General features: G+C 45.7%; 1 protein-coding gene across 10 annotated transcripts in view; it reads right to left on the bottom strand.

Annotated features, from left to right (window-relative positions):
• Positions 1-21,779, bottom strand: part of Katnip (katanin interacting protein) — a 176,469-nt gene that overhangs the window by 61,090 nt on the left and 93,600 nt on the right. For all 10 annotated transcript variants that reach the window (XM_027404700.2, XM_027404697.2, XM_027404704.2 and 7 more), the window contains 2 exons: positions 14,757-15,021; positions 12,356-12,487 (listed from right to left, as the gene is read on the bottom strand). In XM_027404700.2, the coding sequence (XP_027260501.1) occupies positions 12,356-12,487; positions 14,757-15,021 (397 nt within the window). The remainder of the gene's footprint in view (positions 1-12,355; positions 12,488-14,756; positions 15,022-21,779) is intronic.

Genomic DNA, 21,779 nt, shown 5'->3' on the forward strand with positions numbered 1-21,779 from the left:
ACTGGGACCAGTAAACACACACACACACACACACACACACACACACACACACACACACACACACACACACACACACACTGAACACCTGAGTTCAGATCCTACTCATGTAAAAAGCTGGGCAAAGTCATGTACAGCTATACCCCAATTCTAGGGATGGAAACAGGTAAGGATTCTTATAGGCTTGCTGGCCTGCTAGTCTAGCTGGAATGGTACATTCCAGGTTCAGTGAGAGACCCTGCTTCAGAAATTAAGGTGGAGATGTCATGGAGGAAGACATCCAATGTTAACCTCTGGTCACCACATGCACCTGCATGGCATGCACACATGTACATACACACACAGAAATGGGGGAAACTGTTATTGCAGCAAGGAAAAAATATGAATATAGCCTGTGGCTTAGGTAAGTTTTACAGTAATGCTAAATACTCCAAAATTCATGAGTGGACTGTGGTATTATACAACTGACATTCTTGTGCTTGGGGAATCCATGATGCAGCATTAGTGCAAAGGGGAATACTATCTACAACTTATTACCAATAGTTTAAGGAATAAGCAAAGACAGAGTCATCCCTCAGTCTCCCTGATCCAGATGGGATTGATTCCAGAAGACCACAGGTACCAAGAGCCCAGGATGCTCAAGTCCTTTACATAAAAGGTATAGTGTTTGTACATAACCCCCAAACCCTCTACACACTACAAACCCTCTAGATAACAAAGGCTGTGCCAGTCACTGTTCTGATGACTGGCAAGGGGGACAAAAAGCAGCCCCTCATGGATACCAGGGCAGCTGTGTGTATGTGTGACCTGGTACAAGCTTACTGAGGAAAAGTAGCCTTCTACTCTTTTGCCTTTTGCAAACACTAGGAGATGCTGGTTAGCTTCTTGCCTGGGTGTTCAACTTTCCTGTCATGCTCTCCTCAGAACACTGCATGAGGGTGAGGGTAGCACTGGATGCTCATGGCTAGAGTAACTCACATTGGCAAAATGTCCACACTGACCAAAGCAATCTTCAGAGATTTGGTAAAGATTCCCATCATCAAAACAAGCAAACAAATAAAACAACAACGAAACAACTAAACCAAAAAAAAAAAAAATCATTTAAATCCATGGCTCAATCAGCTAAGTGTTTATCATATAAGAGCATAAGAACCCAAGTTCCATTTCTGGAGTCCATGTAAAAAATGATCAGGGTGGTACCAGACTGCAAACCCAGTGCTGGGGAGGTGGAGACTTGTGGACGCCTGGGGCTTGCTGGCTAGCCAGCCTACCCTACTTGGTAAGTTGCAGGCCAGTGAGAGACCCTGACTCAAAACAGGGTATGAGGAATAATATGAAAACCAAGGTTGTTCCCTGGCTTCCACATACATGCATACCATGTGCAATGTGTACACACACAGAATCATGCACCCACATACATATACACATACATACATACATACAAAAATAAGTAAAATGCTCATTAAAATCATTAAAAATTGGACTTGGGCCTGGAGAGATGGTTCAGTGGTTAAGAGTGACTGCTGCTCTTCCAGAGAATGAGTTCAGTTCCCAGCACCCATACTAGGTACCTCACAGTCATCTGGAACTCAAGCTCCAAGAGAACTGATACCATCTTTTGGCCTCCATGGACACAGGACTGCATGCACAGACTGACAGACAGACACACATAAATAAAGATAAATCTTTTTAAATGAGAGATGAACTAGGTATGGAGGTACACAGATTAGAAGGCTGAGATGAAGGATTGTTTGAGCCTAGGAGCCAAACTGTTCAGATGCCCGGCCTCACACAAATAAACAAAACCACCCCCACAATGAAACAAGTGGCAGAAGACTTGAACAAATACTTCTCAAAAGGATCGACAGGACTGGAGAAATAGTTCAGTGATTAAAAGTATGTACTACTCATCCAGAGGACCTGAGTTCAATTCCAAGCAACTATATCAGGTGGCTCACAATCACCTGTAACTTTAGCTCCCAGCCAGAGCCTCTGTGGGCACTTGAACTCATGTATACATACTTACACAGAATTAAAAGTAATAAAAGGCAAACCTTAGGAAAAAACATTCAAAATCTATTTAGAAAAAGAAGAGTCAAAGGGCTAAAAAGTATATGACAAACACTCACCCACATTAAACACTAAGAAAATCCAGATCAAAAGCACTGTGTGCTTTGGACTTCAGTTAGAACGACTGTGTGTGTGTATGAGAGAGAGAGACAGAGAGAGAGAGAGAGAGAGAGAGAGAGAGAGAGAGAGAGAGAGAGGGTGAGAGAGAGAGAGAGAGAGAGGAAGGGTGAGAGAGAGAGAGAATACTAATTACCAGAATATCCATGTTTATTTCAGTATAATTGGAGAAAATTAAGTCAACCAGGGTGTTTCTGACAGATTAATGTTTTTTATATGGCATATGCATACAATAGCGTATTACTCAGCAGGAAAGAGGTCGGACTCCTATCGTTTGCAGTACTATGGATGGAACTGGAGGATGCTCTGTTAAGTGACATAGGCCAGGCACACCAAGAAATACCACATGTTCTCGTTCTCTGGCAGAGACTAAACTATAGAACAACATAGAATTGAGTAGAAAGGTCCCTAGAGGTTACCGGGACAAGCGGATACACAGAAGATACAAAGAGATTGATGTGAGGATACGATGTAGTAAGATATGGGGGCTCTAGTGTTTCATGGCACCATAGGGAGATTCAGTTAACAGCAGCTAACTAGATATTTCCACAAAGCTTGAAGGTTCCAGCCTCAGAAATAGTGATGTCTGAGGAGATGGAAACCCTCACTACCCCAGGCTGACCATTACGCATACACCATAGACCAGCTATATACTATTCAATTACTGCATGGCAAGTACAACAGACACCTGCCCTCCTTAGTGGCCCTGTGTTCCCAGGTCCCCAAACATGCAGCTCCCTGAGCTTGTTTTCAGGATAGCCAGTGTGCTATTGTCCTTGACCGTGGGTGGGACTGTACTGAGAATCACCCAGGAGAGTGAAGCACACCTCTGATATTTGTGAGGGCATTTCCAGAGGTCAAACTATTAATGCATTAACATATTCTAACAAATTTTATCTTACATTTTTCTTTATTTTGCTTATTTACATATTGATTGAATGATTTATGTGGGGGGGGGCATGCATGTATGTGTGTGTGTCGGGGTGCACTCCAGAGATGAAAGAACAATTTGGTTCTTTCCTTTCACCATATGGATCCTGGGGATTGAATTCAGGTTGTCAGACTTGGCAGCAGGCTCCTTTACCTGCTGAGCCATCTTGCCAGCCCTCTATGAAAATTTTGAATGGACTCTTGAAAAATGCCACTGAGGAAGATGGAGAAGTAGGTCCCTAGGGAAAACATCTGAAAGGTATACCTCATCTTTGAGCCCTACCTTGATCAGTTTGTTTGCTGAGACAAGGTCTCACCATACAATCCAAACTCATCACATTTCTTGGCCTCCCAGAAGATCACATGTATATGCCACCATGCCTGGTTCCTAGTCACCCTGAGGTCAGCAGCTCTGCTCCACTCCACCCTTTCTGCCATGATGTCCCACTTTAAAAAGGGCCATGCAATGAAGTCAAGTGACCAGGAACTGAAATGTTTGAAGCTGTGGATTAAAAAAAAAAACCTCTCAGCTTCTCAACTGTTCCTCTTAGGTATCTGTCACAGAATTGAAGAATCTGGATAGCACAGCCAGGGACTAGCTAGATGGCTCTTCTGGGATCTAAGCCAAGGTGGAGGATGCCCCTCTCAGTCAGCCAGAGTCAGAGTGACTGCAAAGGCCTGGGAACCGAGGCCGGCACTGGGCAGTGAGACTGCCTGCCGAAGTCATGTGCCTGGAATAGGTGTGCTTCTTAATGCAGGTCAGCATTCCGCACATGGGACTGTGCTCCTCATGGAGATAAATATATGCTATATATGTGAATGTGGAATACTTAGCATTATGGGAATCCAGGTGGGTAAATGCTGAAATGTTGGTGAGGACCACACTTGGTGCAAAAAGCCTTGTGTACCTAAAATAGCCATGAGACAGGAGACAAGGAGGGAGGGAGCTGAAGGCAGTGGTGTTGGACTTCTCTGCTCGAGATGCTAACCCACAAACTCACTATGATTCCAGAGTGGCTGAGGCAGGAATGGGCTCCCAGCCTGGTGAGAGGTGCAGAGTGGCAGGCTCCTGAGCCACACCATACTGTGGGCTTCCCTAGTTGAGGGAGACACTGCTTTGGGTGCAAGGCAATGGCAGTAGGTGGGACTGCCTAGCCTTCACTGACTATACGGTCATAAGGCTGGGACAGATATGGAGGCACAAAGACATGATGGAAGTGGACATATCCATCACTCAAGATGCAATCAGAAAAGAGGACATCTGATGGGAGGCTGGAGACAACAAACCCATGACTACCAACACAAGGAGGCTGCTGCAGACCGAGGAGTGGCAGGTAATAAGTCCCTAAGGAAGGAAGAACTTGGCATGCTGAAGAATGATCAGGGGGCTGGAATGGGGCAGCAAGGTTAAAATGGTTGGCAGAAGGCTGGGGAGCTTGCCTCTGGGTTCAGCCACTCTTTCGGGCCATCCCTATCTTGTTTACTGCTGCATGTCTGCATCTGGCATTTTAACTTCTGTCAAATGAATGGGCGGGGAAAACTCAGTCCCAAACCCTGTAAATTTCAATGTTTGTGAATGGCACACAATCTCTAACTAGTAAAGTACAGCTGAAAAGCCCACACCTGTTGCAGACCATTCAGATGGTCTTGTGCATAAGCAGCTAGGACCATGTATTGTTAAGACCCCCAGAAGCTCAGGCCTCCAGGATCTCAGCCCAGGACCGAGGTCACCCCAATCACCGGGCGGATTCGAAAGCTTGATGCAAACTGCATGAGGCTTTATTAAAGTTGTTTAATGAGCTTTTAGTTCGGGTCTTTCATCCATCCACCATGGCAGATGGCTAGAAAAGACGGCTCGAAGCGTCTACATAGAGATCTTATAGGGCAGCATAAGGGGAGTGTCTAGGGGTACACACAGGCTCATGGCGTGCCTCCAGGCCTGGAGGGTTTGCCCTGTGTTGATTGGTCAACTAGTTGTTATGGCCCATAGGCCCTCCCAGGGTGGTCGCTATGCTCTGCAAGTCATTGCTGTGCACTTGTCTGTAAAGCACACCCAGAGCAGAAAAACATAGTGCCACTAGCCAACTTCTGATTGGCTCCTTGCCACGAGGCAGGCATCTGACCTCCCAGTGACCAAGGCAGGGTCACACAAGCACGTGTTCAGTTGTTATGGCTGCCAAAATGGGGAGCTGGACCCTTCAGTATGAAGCTCAATGAGCATCAGAAAACGTCCAGCTGACGGGAAGCTGGTCAGGACAAGCAGACTCTAAAACTCTCACAGCCTTTAACTACATTCCCCTCTCTCCTGCCCACAACACTCAAAAATCAGGGCCCAAAGAGCTACATGGTGACCCTCAATCATGGGTGCTGCTTGTGCCCTTCTAGCAATAGTATGCTAAGAAGGTGGGTAGAAAATTGTCACCATTCTCTAGGAAGAGAGTGGCTCTGCAGCACTACCACCAGGGCTGTACAGATGCTGCCTTTCCAGAATCCGGAGTCCTCCAAGTCACACTGCCAATGGCCACCACCTTTCTGTGTGCTTCCTCCCACTGCAACCACCTTTTAACTCTTTTTGATGCCCTCATCTCTCACTTGCACCAACACTGGCCTGAATGCCACATGATGGTGAATTTATTCTCATATTGGATCCAGGGAATAGTGGATTTATTTGCTTCGTAAATCTGAGCCACTAGCAAAAGCCAAATTGCACATTTTAATTTATCCCAAACTGCTCTTTTTGGATGGAGAACCATCCCTCTTCCAGTAATGCCACTCCCTTTGCTTCCCTGTTGCTTGGCTTTCTTCTCTTAGCTAAAAACAAAAGGTGTGTCATCCAGGAGATTAGCCATGAATTCAACACATCACAAAGAACCTACCACAAGGTGACCCACCTCTCTACCAGCTGTGCCGCAACAGGCTCTAATTCAGAACCACACAAAACTGCCTCTGACTATATTCCAGGGTCTTAGAGGGTCACCCAGGAACCCACCGCAGTGGCAAAGATGAAATGTGAGATCAGCAAGCATGCATTGTGTGGTCACAAACCAGCAGTCCACTGGGAAATATGTGTGGGCTATATGGTATGGGATTTCCACTACTTCTTTTAAAGAACTGCAGAGAGATGCTGTACTAGTCAGCTCCCTCATTGTCATGACCAGATAGATACCTTATGGAAACAAGAGGAGGAAAGACCACTGCCCTTAGTCCTGCTGATTCCAGGACCACAGAAGGCAGAACACTGTGGCAGCAGGATAGGAAGGAGGAGGCTGTCTACCTCATGGCAGGTGAGGAGCGGGGAGAGAGGAAAAGGGCCATGACAAGGTTCCTGTCTAGGCATGTCCCCAGAGACCTACTTCCTACCAGTTTCCAGAACCTCCCAAAACAGCACCACCAGCAGATCAATCAATCACTTTACAAATGTGACCAAGAGGACACTTCCTATTCAGACCATGACAATTGCTGCTGCTATGAACTGTAACGTAAATATGTCATTTATGAAGAATAGAGGAGAACAAGAAAAGGGACACCATCAGAGAGGGAGCCAGTATAGGTTTAAAGAGAAATCTGGCACTAGGGAAGTGGCCAGAGATCCACAAGGTTGACCCAAACTAAGAATCTAAGCAGTTGAGAGGCTACTTTAAATGCCTTTCTCCAATAATGAGATTGATGACTACCTTTTATGACATCCTAGTGCCTTCATCTAGTAGCTGATGGAAGCAGAGGCAGACACCCACAGCTAAACACTGAGTTGAACTCTGGAATCCAGTTGCAGAGAGGGAGGAGTGATGAGCAAAGGGATCAAGACCAGGCTGGAGAAACCCACAGAAACAACTGACCTGAACAAGGGGTTGCTCATGGACACCAGACTGATAGCTGGGAAACTAGCATAGGACTGATCCAGACCCCCTGCATGTGGGTGTCATCGAGGAGGCCTGGACAATCTATGGGGTCTCTGGCAGTGGATCAGTATTTATCCCTAGTGTACGAATGGACTTTGGGAGCCCAATCCACATAGAGGGATATTCTCTCAGCCTAGACACAAGGGGGAGGGGGGAGGGTCTAGGCCCTGTTCCAAATGATGAGAGACTTTGAAGATTCCCCCATGGAAGGCCTCACCCTCCCTGGGGAGCAGAAAGGAGATGGGATGGGGGTTGGTGGGGAGGGGAGGGGGGGAAGGAGAGGGAACTGAAATTGACATGTAAGAGCTTGTTTCTAATTTAAATAAAAAAAGAAAAAAATATCTCATTTATGCAGGCTATGTAGCCCCTGTGAAAGGGTCTTCTGGCCCCCAAAGTCATTGTGAACTGCTGCTCTAGTGAACCCTCACTAATACACTGGTCTAAGAACCAAAATACCAGGAGCAGATGGTGATATGAGATTTATCAGATAGACCCAGTGACATGCACTTTCTTGTGTAAGCATGTGATGATTTTTCTTAATTATTAACTTGATGAGCTTAAGACCTGCCTGGGAGATTAGTGAAACACACCTCTATGAGCCTGTGAGGAGCTTCCCAACAAGTCCAGACCTTTAGAGTTCTAACCCAATGAACAGAGTATCTCTTGATGGAAATATGATGGCATTATTGGGAGCCAGTGAAAAGTAGGAGCTAGTTGAATGGGGTAGACCCCTAGAGACACATCCCTGGGGCTTAGACTTTGCATTGGCCTCTTTCTGTATTCCCTTTTCCTCTGCCTCCTGTCTACCACGAAGAAGTTGTTCCCTAGTACACTCTGGTCACCATGATGTTCTGTCTTAGAACAGACCAGGAAACAAATGCAAGTGACCAGGGGATAAACCTTCTGAAACCGTGAGACAAGTTAAATCCTGTTTCCCTTAAATTGTTTCTGTCTGCACAGTGCCACAGCCATAGCCACTTCAGTACAATGGCCTGTGTGGCTGGCTCTGATGTGGAAGGAGCATGCAGTTGCTTCTGTTGTCCTCACAAAGGGACTTTCACAGCACCCATGGTGTCATACAGGGAGACACCCCTTCTACAGTCTTCTCAGACTGGGTAGATCTGATACATTTCTCCCTGCCCACAGAGGCCACAGCCTGGGCCAGGAAACATGGGGCTCTTGAATGCACACTGAATATTAGGAAAGGAGCATTCTTTTCCCCACTCAGGCTTGCAGAGCAGAGAGAAATGGAGCCTGGAGGCCCTGGGCCATCTCTGGCCACCGATGAAATGCCTGCCTGTGTGAAAGAAGTAGTTCCCACAGTGAGTTTCCTCACCAGTAACCTCAGAGGCACTTGAGAACCCTTGGGAACAAATGCTTAGGTGTTTAGAGCCACTGAGTCAGATAGTAGGGGACTGGGAACAACCATTCTGAGGCAAGTTCAAGTTTGAGAACTACTTGATCTGAGGAAAACACACTCAAATTCAGAAGAAATAGCTTTCTGATAATATCCTGAATGAGCACCTGGACCTCACAGGCCTAAGACCCCACCAACAGATACAGGCCTTTTGTTTCTATGGTGAGTCATCAATTCATTTCCTTTGTTACTAAGGCTGTCTGATTTTTTTCTTCTTTTTGAGACAGAATATCATGTAGCCCAGGCTAGTCTGAAACTCACTATGTATCTGGGTCTGACCTTGAATGCCTGATCTTGCTCTCCTTCTCGGGTACTGGGATTGTAGGTGTATATACCCTAGCATAGCCAGTCAGTGTGAATGCAGGAGTGCATACCCCAGCACAGCCAGTCAGTGTGAATGCAGGAGTCATATCCCAGTATACCCAGCCAGTGTGAATGCAGGTGTGCATACCCCAGCATACCCAGCCACTTGCTGTTTATCACTTGCTGTTAATAAGGGCTGACTGTAATGCTATGAGACTCTGGACTTTGACATATTGTGCTTGTGCTGCAGGTGTTTGGACAGGAACACTAACTACAGGGCTGTCAGCATCCCCTAACTCAGCTCACACTGATGGTATTACTGTATTTCTGCAGCTGGTGGCTTATCTGGGAAAAGTGTCTCTGATATATTACTTCCCTAGATCCTGAAAACGGGGACAGCAAACTTTCTACATTAGAGACAAATTTTCACTCACCTTCTAGAAAAAGAGGTCTCTGGGAGGATATCCCATTAGTTTTTGAAAGCATATGGATAAACACTGGAACAATACAGGCCAGGAGTGAGAACCAGGGACAATGACACTGAGTGAGGAGAATGGTGCTGCATGTCAAACGCATGTTTAATTGACACAGGGTCAGTGGTATAGGCTTGGCCAAAGGAAAGGGATAAGAGGAGAAACAAAGTTTTAGAGAGTGCAGGCTATGGGTTACCACTTTAGAAAGGCAGACTAATTAATTTAACAGTCTTTTACTGAAGCAAAACTAGAAAACAGTCTGACTATTACAGAAGTTGGTTTGGAAAAAGGAATCTATTTGAAGGTGTGTCTCTATGGGGAGTGAAGGGACTGTGAAATAAATAGTACAGGGCCAGGAGCAGGTAGGCAGAAGGTGAAGACACCTGAGAGGCCTCCTCCTCAAGATGCTCATGATGCTGAGAAGAGCTACCACAAGCTGGAAGCTGAGCATGGCTTATGATGGACTCAAGGGAATGACAGTGAGAGTGACCTGGAAACAGCTACGAGTGAGGAGTGTGGAAAGGTCAACAGTGTAGATGCCTCAAAATTACTACTGACTGCATAAAACAACAATAATAACAATGTCTAATGGGATTTAAAATCTGCAGTGAGTTAAAATGAATACGATAGCATTTAAAAAAGGGAGGGGAACAAACATTTCGAGCTGGAGGTCTTTCCACTGAATTAGAAGCGGTAAATGTGCTAATTTAAAATAGATGCTAATAAGTCAGGGATGCACACTGCAATCTCTAGTAATGAGTAAAAGAATAAAAGAATGTATAACTAACAATCTAACAGGGGGAAGAGAAATAATACAAGACAATTGGTTCAAAGGAAGGCAAGAGAGGGAAGAAAGAGGGACAAGGAACAAGCAAAGCAAATAAAAAAAAAACAGATAATAAGATTGCAGGTTTAAACTCAAATATATCAGCAATTACATTAAGTGTAAATGGACTAAGTGCTCCCATTAAAACACAGATTGTTGGAGGATAAAAATAAAAACCAATTGCATCCTGTTTACAAAAAAAAAAAAAGCAAACCTTAATATAGAGATGTAGCAAGTTTGAAAGGAAAAGAATGGAATAAAGATACAGGCCATAAACACTAGCCAAAAGAAACTGAGTAGTTCTATGACTGATGGCAAAAAGTGACACAGGTGATGACAGGCAACCATAACAATGAAAGGCTCATTTGCAAGGAAGGCTGTGAGAAGCCTTTTGATACACCCAAACCACAACCAACCACTCAGACGCAAGGCACCTTACATGCATGAGCAGCCCACCCTCAGATTCAATGGGACAATGGGATGCTGGCTTCAATCCCCCTCAGGATGTCTTTGGTCCTTGTACCCTTATTGGTGTGAACATTCCAGCTTTCTCTGCCTAGTTCTGTGGTTTGAAATGCACTTCCCCTGTAACCTATACCCATAACAAAGCCTCCATTGGGGCTAGCCAAGAGACTGATCTCTGTCCTGGAGAGACTCCTTTGGGTCTACTGAGAGATGCTGTATCCATTGTGCACTGTCTGCAAAGCCATCTATGGCTGGCTTGGTAATCAGTCTGCTGCCTTAAGATAGTTTTGGCCACTGTGATCCAACTGTACCTAGGACACTGTGGTGACAAGGCCAGCTTTCCACTTTCACCTCAACTATCAAACTTGGCTGCTAGAGGAGCCAGGCACTGAATAGACTGTGATAAAACAATAACCTTTCATGGTAACCACCTTTAATACTGATAACGCTGTTCAAAGTGAGGACATCTCAAACAGCATCTATGGAACAATTCCCAGAAACTATGGGTATTCAGATTTCCTATAGACAACTTGGTGATATGTGGATTCCTGTGTGTTTGTGTGTTTCTTTGCCAAAGAGCCAGGAAAATGTTCACCTCAGGCGCCGATCATCCATTCCTGGACTCCTCCTCACTTCCTATTTTTCCCCTATCCCTCATCTCCATCTCCTCAATCTGTTAGACTATGGCTAAACTTGGAGATAAAATTAGGCTCTGTCAAAGTGACAGCTGAGTTGAATCTTGAATCATATCTTCTAAGAAGATGTTGATTGGGCTGGTGGTGTGGCTCAGTGGTACTTGCCCATTATGTGCAAAGCTCTGGGTTTAGTTGCCAGCAACATAGACACACAGACATACCTGCTGAGTCCTAGTCCCAGTGTATGTGGATGTGTCTTCATTAGAAAAAAGGGTCTCTGCAAATGATGAAGCTAAAATGTGGCCATGGGATGGAAGCCGCATGATTGCTGTCTACAGAACTGCTAAGTGTGGACACAGAGATACATACACAGGACAGTGCCATGAGCATGGGTCATTCTGCCACAGATGGAAGGGAGCCTGAAGCAACCTTCCGTATACCCGTGGAGGATGTCCTTGTCAACACCTTGCCTTGTCTAAGCAACTGTGGATGGCACTTTGTTCAGGGAGCACTAGAAACAAATCCAGTGCATGATGACTTTAGTTCAAATATGGTTTACCTTTTAAAGGTGGTAATATTAACTATGAGTAGTAATAAACATGTCAGGGCTGGGGTGTGGACTCTCTGATGCTCGGTTTTAATTGCCAATCTGACAGTCCTCCTCAATGAGGGACTGTCTAGGTCAGGCTGGGCATGTCTGTGCGCAATTGTCTTGATTATGTTTATTGATATGGGAAGACTCAGCCAAGAAGCGGGTGGCACCCTTCCCTGGGTTTGGGTTCTGGACTGTATTAAAAAGGAGAAAGTGAGCCTAGTGTGAGCATGCATGTGTTTGTTCTCTGCTCTTGACTATGGTGACTAGATGCTTCAAATTCCTGCCTTGATTTCCCTGCCACAGTGGGACTATAACCTAGAGCTGTGAGCCAAAATCAGCCCCCTGTCCCCTCAGTTTTTTTGTTTGTTTGTTTTTTGGTTTTTTGGTCTGGATACTTTATCACAGGAAAAGGAAATGAAATATAGGTTCCACACTCAGCACTGGAAAAAGCAATTTAAAATATTAATAATAGTAACACTTTAACGAGCACTAGAAGAAAATTTCAGAAGTGACTCAAGGTCAGCTTAGCCCTCCAAAGAGGGTAAGCAAGAGTCAAGACCTTCATCATAGTGCCCGCTGGGAGTACCCGCCTCACACCCCCAACTCACTCAGGGCCCCCAACTCTTACTGGAGCAGGCCCTCTCCTGGTCCGGGAACACAGTAGAGGGCTGTGGATTCGGGACTGACTCTGGTTTGCTGGGGATGAAGACTTCAGCATTGTCCTTCCGCTTAGCAGACAAAACCCTCTCCATTTTATTACCTGTGGGAAAGCAATGGATTCTGTCAGCCACTGAGCACAGAGAGAACAGGGCATTCCTCTCAGACATTTGTTTATCGTGTGCTCACTTATTCACTCAACAAATATTTATTGAACTCTTCTGTACCAGGAACCTTGCTAGTAGGAGACTATGGGAATCTGTAGACAGCACTGATAGATAAATGAGATGCTTTGGAACAGACACAGGTTTCAGTGGCTAACACTTCCAGACAGGAGATGTCCTTTCCTAACAGTGTGTGTACACACAGAGACAACAACTGTGGTGAGGCACTTGCTCAGAAAGTTAGGGTGGTTGGCAGGCCAATGAGGCGCTGGCTTTAATTGGTGCAAGTAATGGTGCCAGCAAGGGCATTTTGGAGCTGAAGGGGCACAGTAAAATGCATTTGCAGTCCTCAGGGGCTCATAGTCTAGCTGGAGAAAAGGAGCTGAACACATGAGAAAATAGGATGCAGACAAGAGTCGCGAAGTACAGAGTCAGAGGACAAGGCTAGCAAAGGTATACATGGTGACATGAAGAGGGATTCTTGTGAGTGACTATGATATTATCAGGGCCACCAGGTGTGGGAACAGCACACACAAAGGCTTGGGAGCTGAAGCCTGCCCTGGCCTGAGGTTCAGACTGCTGCCCAAAATCCCCTCTTCAGATCAGTTTCCAAAATCCCTTAGCACTAGTGGCACATGGGTGACTTCCGATGCCAGGTGGCAGATGGCTTTTATGAACTTGTGTGTATGTGGTGCTGGGGACAGAGTGTTCCACTCTGAGCCCCAGGCCCAACCCTGGATGCATTTCTATATCTTTTTTTTTTTTTAAAGATTTTTATTTATTTATTATGTATACAACATTCTGCTTCCATGTATCTCTGCACACCAGAAGAGGGCACCAGATCTCATTACAGATGGTTGTGAGCCATCATGTGGGTGCTGGGAATTGAACTCAGGACCTCTGGAAGAGCAGTCAGTGCTCTTAACCTCTGAGCCATCTCTCCAGCCTGCATTTCTATATCTTAATGTATGTTGGAAAGATGTATAACTATCATGTCAAACCTTTGAAGGCCACAAAAGTCATACACAGGACAAGTGTAAGGAGTGGAATCGAGGGCAGATGAGAAAACACCTAAAGACCCCAAAGGCAGGGGCAGTTTTGGTCCCCCTGGGAAACAAGCAAACCCAGGAGGTGTTCACTAACATACTACACCTGCTCACACTCAATGGGCTCCAGTCACACTGACCTTTTCCTGTGCTTCTGCACACCAAGTGCCCCCTTAGAGCCCCTGCCCCAGGAAGGCAGGGCCCAGCATCAGCCAGCACTACCTCCACTGAGAAGGCGGCCCAACTACTCCAGCTACAGAAGCTCACCCCCACCTGCATCTTGCTGTAACTGTCAAAGGTCACCTTCAGGTAGGTGCCCCACCACTCAAGTCCCACTCAATAATGTTCTCTCTGCTTTCCAAGGTTGTTTTCTGAAAAAAAAAACAAAAAACAAAAAACAAAAAAACAAAAACAAAAAAAAAACCTCCTCATGCAGACAGCAGCTATTTTTGCCTGCCTCTCTTCCTTCTTATTCCCTCAGGTTCTCCTTAGCCATACCTTATCTGCACATGAATGGGTGGAGAGAAGTCACACACCTTAGTCCTATTGGTTAGCCTGGTTCATCTGCCCCTAAGAGATTAGTTCTGAGATGGCAGTGACCTGTGGTGGACTTGCTACTATGACTTTTGAAAGCCAAACCTAGGACATTTGGGAAAGAGAAGCTGACTTTCCAGTGATGCTACAAGGCCCACGTCTCTTGTGAAGGCAACTGAGCCTCTGAATGCCTGAAAGCTGCCTCAGAATGGAACTAACTCAAGGGCAATCTGACAGAAGAGGTGAAGCAATAGGAGGGAGGAGAGGAGGAAAGAGGGCAGAAAGAAAGAGGGGTAGAGGGCAGTAGGGAGGGAAGAGGAGGGGATGGGCCCGACTCCAGCTCTGACCTTTACAGTTATCCAAAGCAATAACTAGTCCCTTTTGCATTTGCCAGGTGGGATGCAGATGACACTGCATTTCCCACAATACACTGGAGCAGTTCCCACGGGAAAACCCATGGTCTTTGGAAGCCTTTAGGCACCTTTCCCTCTCAGCACGCAGGGCCCATATGCTTCCCCCTGGCCTGGAATTCACTTGAGCAGACTTTCCAAGCACTATGGAGCACTGAGTCCTAAGACTAGATACAGAGACACTTGAGGTCAAAAAACAGCTCATGAGAAGAGCTCACTTTTAGAAGCTGGATTAAACTCCATCACCACAAGGCTGTCAGTGCCCTGGGGAGGCCAGCCTTCCAGCTCCTTGTCCTTGGGGACATCCTTCTGTATTGTGTCCTGGCTGGGAAGAGGGAATTCATCGCTGGTATGGCCTGGCAGTATGAGGTCCTCAGTCTCGGTCTCAGAGAGGACATCTTCCTCAATAGATTCGTACTCATCACTGGAACCATCCTCCTGCGCCTGGAGGTCTGGGCTGAGTCCCAAACCTTTTCTCAGCTCCTGCAGAGAGCCCAGGAAACACAAAAGGTAAGGACTTGTGTGAAAGCAGACATTCTGAACCAAAGAATGACTCCACCCAATGTCTAGCAGCATCTCAGCTAGGATGCTGGTGTTGCTTTGAAGATGGGAAAACAAAGGTCAGAGGGGAACGAACATGAGGGAATGGTACTTGTGGTACTGTACTAGTTCACTGTTATACTGTTGTGAAGAGACACCATGACCAAGGCCATTCTTATAAGAGGAAGCATTTCATTGGGGTTTGCTTTCAGGGATTAGTCCATTATCAACATTTATATTTATTGCAGATGTATTTAAAATAAGTGGGGAAACTCAAACTGACTGATAGTGGAAACCTGGATTGAGAACTGCCACTGTCATGGGCTCAGGAAAAATGAAGGACAAGTAGCTGGATGAAAGGGATCCTGTCATGTAGAAAATTCTGAGGGCAACTGTGTCCTGAGTTTCCATAGGACACAGAGCTTGTCAGTGTAGAACCCAGGTATTTAGCTGGACAGATTTCTAAGTGGCAAGTTGAAGGTCTGTTTTCCTCTAGTGGCTGAGCAAAATACAGGAGGCAGGAGACAGATGTGAGGGACACACTGCCATGAGAAGGGAACCAGGGCCTCTTTTTCTTCTACCCAGCTCACAGAAGATACTAACAATGGGAGATGGACTGCCAGGAAAGCATGTCCTGGAGAGAAAGCCAAGACAACAGCAAGATCTCCCTTGTGGTCTGTGGGTTCCTTGGGCCACCTTGGCAGAGATAGGGTTATTCAGGAAAGATTGGGGAGGAAAAGGAGAATCTAATGGAGGGAAACATACAGACATCCATGGTAACCCATGCGGTTTTTCAGAACATCCAGTGGCCAGAAACACTTAAGGTAGAACAGGACAAAAGCCTGAAAGACCAAATGAAAAAAAGCTGCCAGAGTGCCCGGTCTATAGGCAGGAAAGGGCCAGGAGAGACTCATCTGCAAACACACGCTGTCCCCACTTGAGGAAGCAAGACCCTGAGGACTGCACCGGGGGCTGAAAATGGAGGCTGGACACAGAATTACTCCCAGGCCCAGACTCTTTGAAACTGCTTGAGTTGAGGGTTCCTTTCTTCCTCTTGTCCCAAATGCCTATGTCTGTTGTTTCACAGGTAAAACAGAGGTGAATCTTTCTGTGTGTGGCGGGGGTAGGGGAACAAGCAGAGACTGGATAATAGTAGACTTAATGAAAGTTCCCAAAAGATGTTCCCTGGGACCTGCGAACATGTGCCCTTCTATGGCAAAGGACTTTCCCAGATGAAATTAAGGATTTGCTGAGATCACTAAGGTAGGCCTGAAGGAATTATGGGGCAATCATGAGAGGCAGGAAGAGCAACATCAGCAAGATCTAAGAATGGAAGCAGACATCAGGAAGGAGAAAAGATGCTAGGCTCTGGATGGGAGGGATGGGGCCAAGCAAAGCAAGTGCCTCTAGGGCCCAGATTCTTTCTTGGAGTCTGCAGAAGCAGCACAGGCCTGCCAACACCTTGAGTTCAGACTGATGATAGTGAGTTTGAACCTCTGACTCCCAGCACTGTCAGGTAAGCTGCTAAGGCAATGGGAAGTTGCAGCAGCAACAGCAGCAGCAGCAGGAGGAACACAATATAAATTTGTGTCTTTTCCAGTTCCTTCAATAGTCCCACCCTATATCAACACCAGGGTTGGTTACTTAGCAACTGCACTACTGTCTAGAGCATAGTGGGACTTGGTAAATACTTGCTGAACCAGTAAATTATTCGGAAGCCTGGATGGTGACTAAACAGAGATGGGACACACCTCCACACCTTAGAGGAGGTGACATCAATGACAGGACCCTTAGCAAGTTAATTTACTCCTCTAAGCCACACTCTGACCTCCATCATTTGACTTACCATGCCCCTGATATATGAATTGTGATGATAAAGCCATGGTCTGAAGTAGGCATAGTTTTCCCTAAGAAGAGGATGTTTGGCAATGACTAGAACCATTTTAATCACAATATGTGTTGACAGAGTGCTACTGACAGCTTGTCGGTGGGAGCCAGTGATGCTGCTGCTGGACTTGCTGGAAGGCAGCATACAAGGTCCACTTCAAAGAATGATCTGGCCACAGTGCTGACTGTGTTGAGGTCAAGAAGTCCTTCATTAGAGCAAGCACACACAAAAGATACTGCTGAGATGGTCTGTGCAGGCCTCATGGGAGCCACACTGAGGTCCTGGCTCATGTCATCAAAGGCTGGCTATGGCGGGCAGTTGGAGGTCAACAGACTTACTCGTTCACTCCAGGGAAACATGAGTTCCTGGGTGGCCTGCCGTTGAACAGCAGCATGAGCTTCAACTCAATCTTTTACAGCAGAATAATACTCTGAGCTCTGTATACTCAGGTCCTTCTCATTTGATCTTCACAATAACCCGGTCAGACAAAAAACATGAAGCCCCATGACCACTTGAACTTGTAATAACTCTCAATACAGTAAGCTTAAGTTCCTAGGAAAAGCCCTCTCTGTTCACGAACCCCTATATTTTGGCCCAGTTACTTTTGTTTGTTTGTTTCTGAGACAGGGTGTCTTTGTGTTGCCCTTGCTGTCCTGGAACTAGCTGTGTAGACCAGGCTGGCCTTGAACTCAGAGGTCCACCTGCCTCTGCCTCCTGAGTACTGGGATTAAAGGCATGTACCACCAATGCCCAGTTCCAGTTACTTTTAAAATAAACAAATGGGAGCTAACCAGGAGAGAGAGTCCTATCACTGTCCTTGAAATCCTCTCTGTCCTAGGGCCCAGAACAGTCCGCACTGACATCTAAAGCAGAGTGAAGCTCCATCTACAGCCAGTTCCAGGCATGAAACATTGGGATGCATACAGCCAGGGCCAATGATCAGGATTCTTCTGTTACTTTGCCACCTTCACAGGGCTGCAACTCCACATTTATGTGACTGCAGCCCTAAATTTATGGGGATCCCAAAAGAACAGAGCCCCTCAGTTTGTGTGACTTCTCACAGTGATTAAGTGGCAGAGGTAGGACTCCTCTCAGCCACCAATCCTTACTTCTTCTAGAAAACCCTGAGGTAAGACTGATTCTACTAAATTCAACATGACCCACCAACAGAGAACATGATAACAAAGAGCCATTCCATAAGAGATCCCCTTCAGCCCAAAAGCTATTCATAGCACACAACTTGTGCCTTGACTATAGGACCCACTCTGTAGTGTGTGTGTGTGTGTGTGTGTGTGTGTGTGTGTGTGTGTGTGTGTGTGTATGCATGTGTTTAAACACTGGGAATAAAACCCAGAACCTTGCACTTGGCAGGCGAGTGCTCTACCACTGAGCTACAGGCCTAGCTCATGCTTTTCTGGGATACTGTGCTGATGGCTAGTCACAGTAGAAACAAGGAGACAAGACCTCTGCCCTCACTGGAGCACACAGTGTGCTGGAGGAGCTGGCAGAAAGGAAAGCAAATGGCAATTCCCATGGCTCAATGTCAATTCATCATTTAGTAGTATTTCTCATGACAAAGAGAATTTCAATAATTCCTTTTTTAACATGCTTTCTTTTTCTTCCATAAGTCAATGCAAATGTAAAGAATAAACCATATTCACAAGTATATAAATACACACACACACACACACAGAGAGAGAGAGAGAGAGAGAGAGAGAGAGAGAGAGAGAGAGAGAGGAGAGAGCACGAGCTCTTAGACTCAACTTGGCTGTACTTTTTTTTTTTTTTCACTAAGAAAAAGACTCCATTTGTTTGCAGGAGGTGAGAGACCTGAGAAACCTAGGATGCTCATGTGATCTGAAACCATCTGTTCCAGAAGCAAGGGGAGCTGAGCTAAGAAGCAGCATTCCCTCTAGAAAGAACCATTCAGAACCTTTCCATCTGCGAGAGTAGGACCTAGGCTGGGATGGTGACTTTGAAAGCCAATCTGCCTGCACTTCAAAGTGGTGCCCTGCTGTGGGATCTGTAAGGGGCTTTGAAGTTGTCACCCAGAATTTTCTCTGGGAAAACTTACTTTAAAACTTGATTATATTCAATTTCAGTGTTCAATGTTTCAAATGCTAAGTTCAGGAACCAAAGCCGTCCATGTAGAGGCCAGAGTGTAGACATCACAGGGACTGAGCTGATGACTGCTCACAAAATACCCTCCCCATGGGGAATTGGGAGGTGTAAGGCACCAGATGCTGAAGATGGAAGGCGTAGTTATAGAAACCACTGCTAAAATGTAGCCAGAGTTTGATGGCCAGGGGTTCAGTATCTGTCCACAAGCCTCCTCTCTCTCTGGTGGGCTAAGATTAAACTGGGTGACTATCAAATACCAAGGTCTCACAGTGACAGTAACAATATCCATGTCATCAGTAACAGCCACAGCAGCTTCAATTGCCAAGCTGCTGCTGTATGCCAGGCACCATCTAGACTCGCTGTGTACCTCATTTCAGTCCTCTGACACCCCGGTGCAGTGAATGGCATCATTTTGGCTCAGTGGGATGAAGAACACGGCCAAGGTCACACAGTTGATCATGGCAGAGCTCGTGGTTCAGATAATGACTGGCTGAGTCCAGAGCTAGGCTACTGGCTACCCTGATTCCCTGCCAGGTACCAACTCAGAGTAGATGTCTCCAGAAAAACTGAAGGCACATGCTGGATGACCACTGTCATTGATCAGCAGGTAACTGGTGACCTTTGCCATAAAGCTGCCAGGAGTTAGTACATGCCTTAAAGTATGTGTTATGGTTTGGACGTGAAATGTCTCACACAAGATTGTGCCTTGAACCTTGGTCCCCAGTTGATGCTACTTGGAGAATTGGTATCAGCTTTGTAGCTTGGCCCTGGCTTCAGTGCTTTCAGCTTCCTAGCCTGCTTCCATGTGCACAGCCTGTCCTACTGCCACCAACTACACCAGTCCACTCTGCTGTGATGGAATGACACTTCTGGATCCACAAGCCTCCCTTAAAGTCCTTTCTGGGGCTAAGACAGCACATGTTGAACATTAGTGGAAGGAGCTTAGAAAGTAGAATGAAGTGAGTCTAAGTTCATCACACAACTCTCTTGAGCCCAAAAGGCTTTTTTCCTGCACTGGTTCTTTGACATGTTACTTTTATTCATTCATTTATTTAAGAAGTATTTTGGGGGGTCAGTGAGGTGACTCAGTGGGCAAAAGCAATTGCCACCAAGCCTGATGACTTGAGCTTGATCCTCAGACCATGTGGTAAAAGGAGAGAAACAATTTGCACACATTATTCTCTGACTTCCATTGTAGGCCACAGCACAAGAACACACAAGTGTGTATGCATGAGTACACATACACATACATACATACATACATACATACATACACACATCATACATACATACATACATACATACATACATACATACATACATGTAAATTTTAAAATTAAGAATTGGGGCCAGACAGATGGCTCAGAGGGCAAAGGTGCTTGTACCAGCCTGATGACACAATGAAGACAATTTCCAGAACCACATGGAAGGAAAAAGGCTACTCCTACAAGTTTTCCTTTGATTGCTACACATGTGCACATCCACACATAAACAAATAAACAAATGTAAAAAATTAACTTGAAAACTTTTTAAAATAAATATTTTTTATGAAAATGTCTGTCTCTCATAAGCAGACATGGCTGACAAAGGCAAGGAACAGATTGGCAGGACAGATGACACTCCTGTTCTCATAGGACTTGTGATTGGGCAACAAGACAGCCAATTGATAAAAGACCTCACCCCACAGCCTAGGGGATCTCCAGTCACAAACTGCTCATAGCACATGACTTGTATCCAGTGTTAGGGCCCACTCTGGTGTGTGTGTGTGTGTGTGTGTTTAAATCCTAAGGATGGAACCCAGGACATTACAGCCCCAGCTCTTGGTTTTATGAATCAGGGTCCCACTAAGTTTCCCAAGTTATCCTTAGACTTTTTATATAGTCCTTCTTGGACTAGAACTTGTGATTCTCCTGCCTCTATCTTCTGCTTTTTGAGTTTACAGGAGTGTTTCACCAGGCCCAGGTGTACTCTGTACATTTTAAAATCACATTCTCTATATCACTCTCCATAGAAACTAAGAAAATTTTGACTTAGCACTATGTATAATTCAAATATTGTACAAGGGATGATGAGATGGCTCAACAGATAAAGTGCTTGTCATGCAAATGTGTGAACTAGACTTTGGATTGAGAATCTACAAAAAAGCTGGGCAGGCAAGGTAGCCAACTATAATCCCAGCATGTGGGAGGCAGAGAAAGGGAATCACCAGGACAAGCTAGCTAGCTGGATTAGAGTGGCCAGAATCAATGAGCTCTGGATTCAGAGAGAGACTCCTTCTCAATGAGCAAGGTAGAGAATGACCAAGGAAAACACTGACTGACAACTTTGGGTCTATATACACATACATCCACCACACATGTACATACACCCCCTCTCACACACTTGGAGAATTGGTATCAGCTTTGTAGCCTGGCCCTGGCTTCATTGCTCTCAGCTTCCTAGCCTGCTTCCATGTGCACAGCCTGTCCTACTGCCACCAACTATACCAGTCCACTCTGCTGTGATGGAATGACACTATCTGGACAGATATACATACCTACACACACACATGTGTGAACACACATAAGTGAACATGCACACATACATGCAGATACATGACACACACATACATATATACTCACATATACATATGTACCTTCACACATGAGCTTCCACATGTATGAACATGCATACATACATTCACATATATAAC

This window comes from Cricetulus griseus, chromosome 3, assembly GCF_003668045.3.
Source record: "Cricetulus griseus strain 17A/GY chromosome 3, alternate assembly CriGri-PICRH-1.0, whole genome shotgun sequence".
NCBI classification, from domain to species: domain Eukaryota; kingdom Metazoa; phylum Chordata; class Mammalia; order Rodentia; family Cricetidae; genus Cricetulus; species Cricetulus griseus.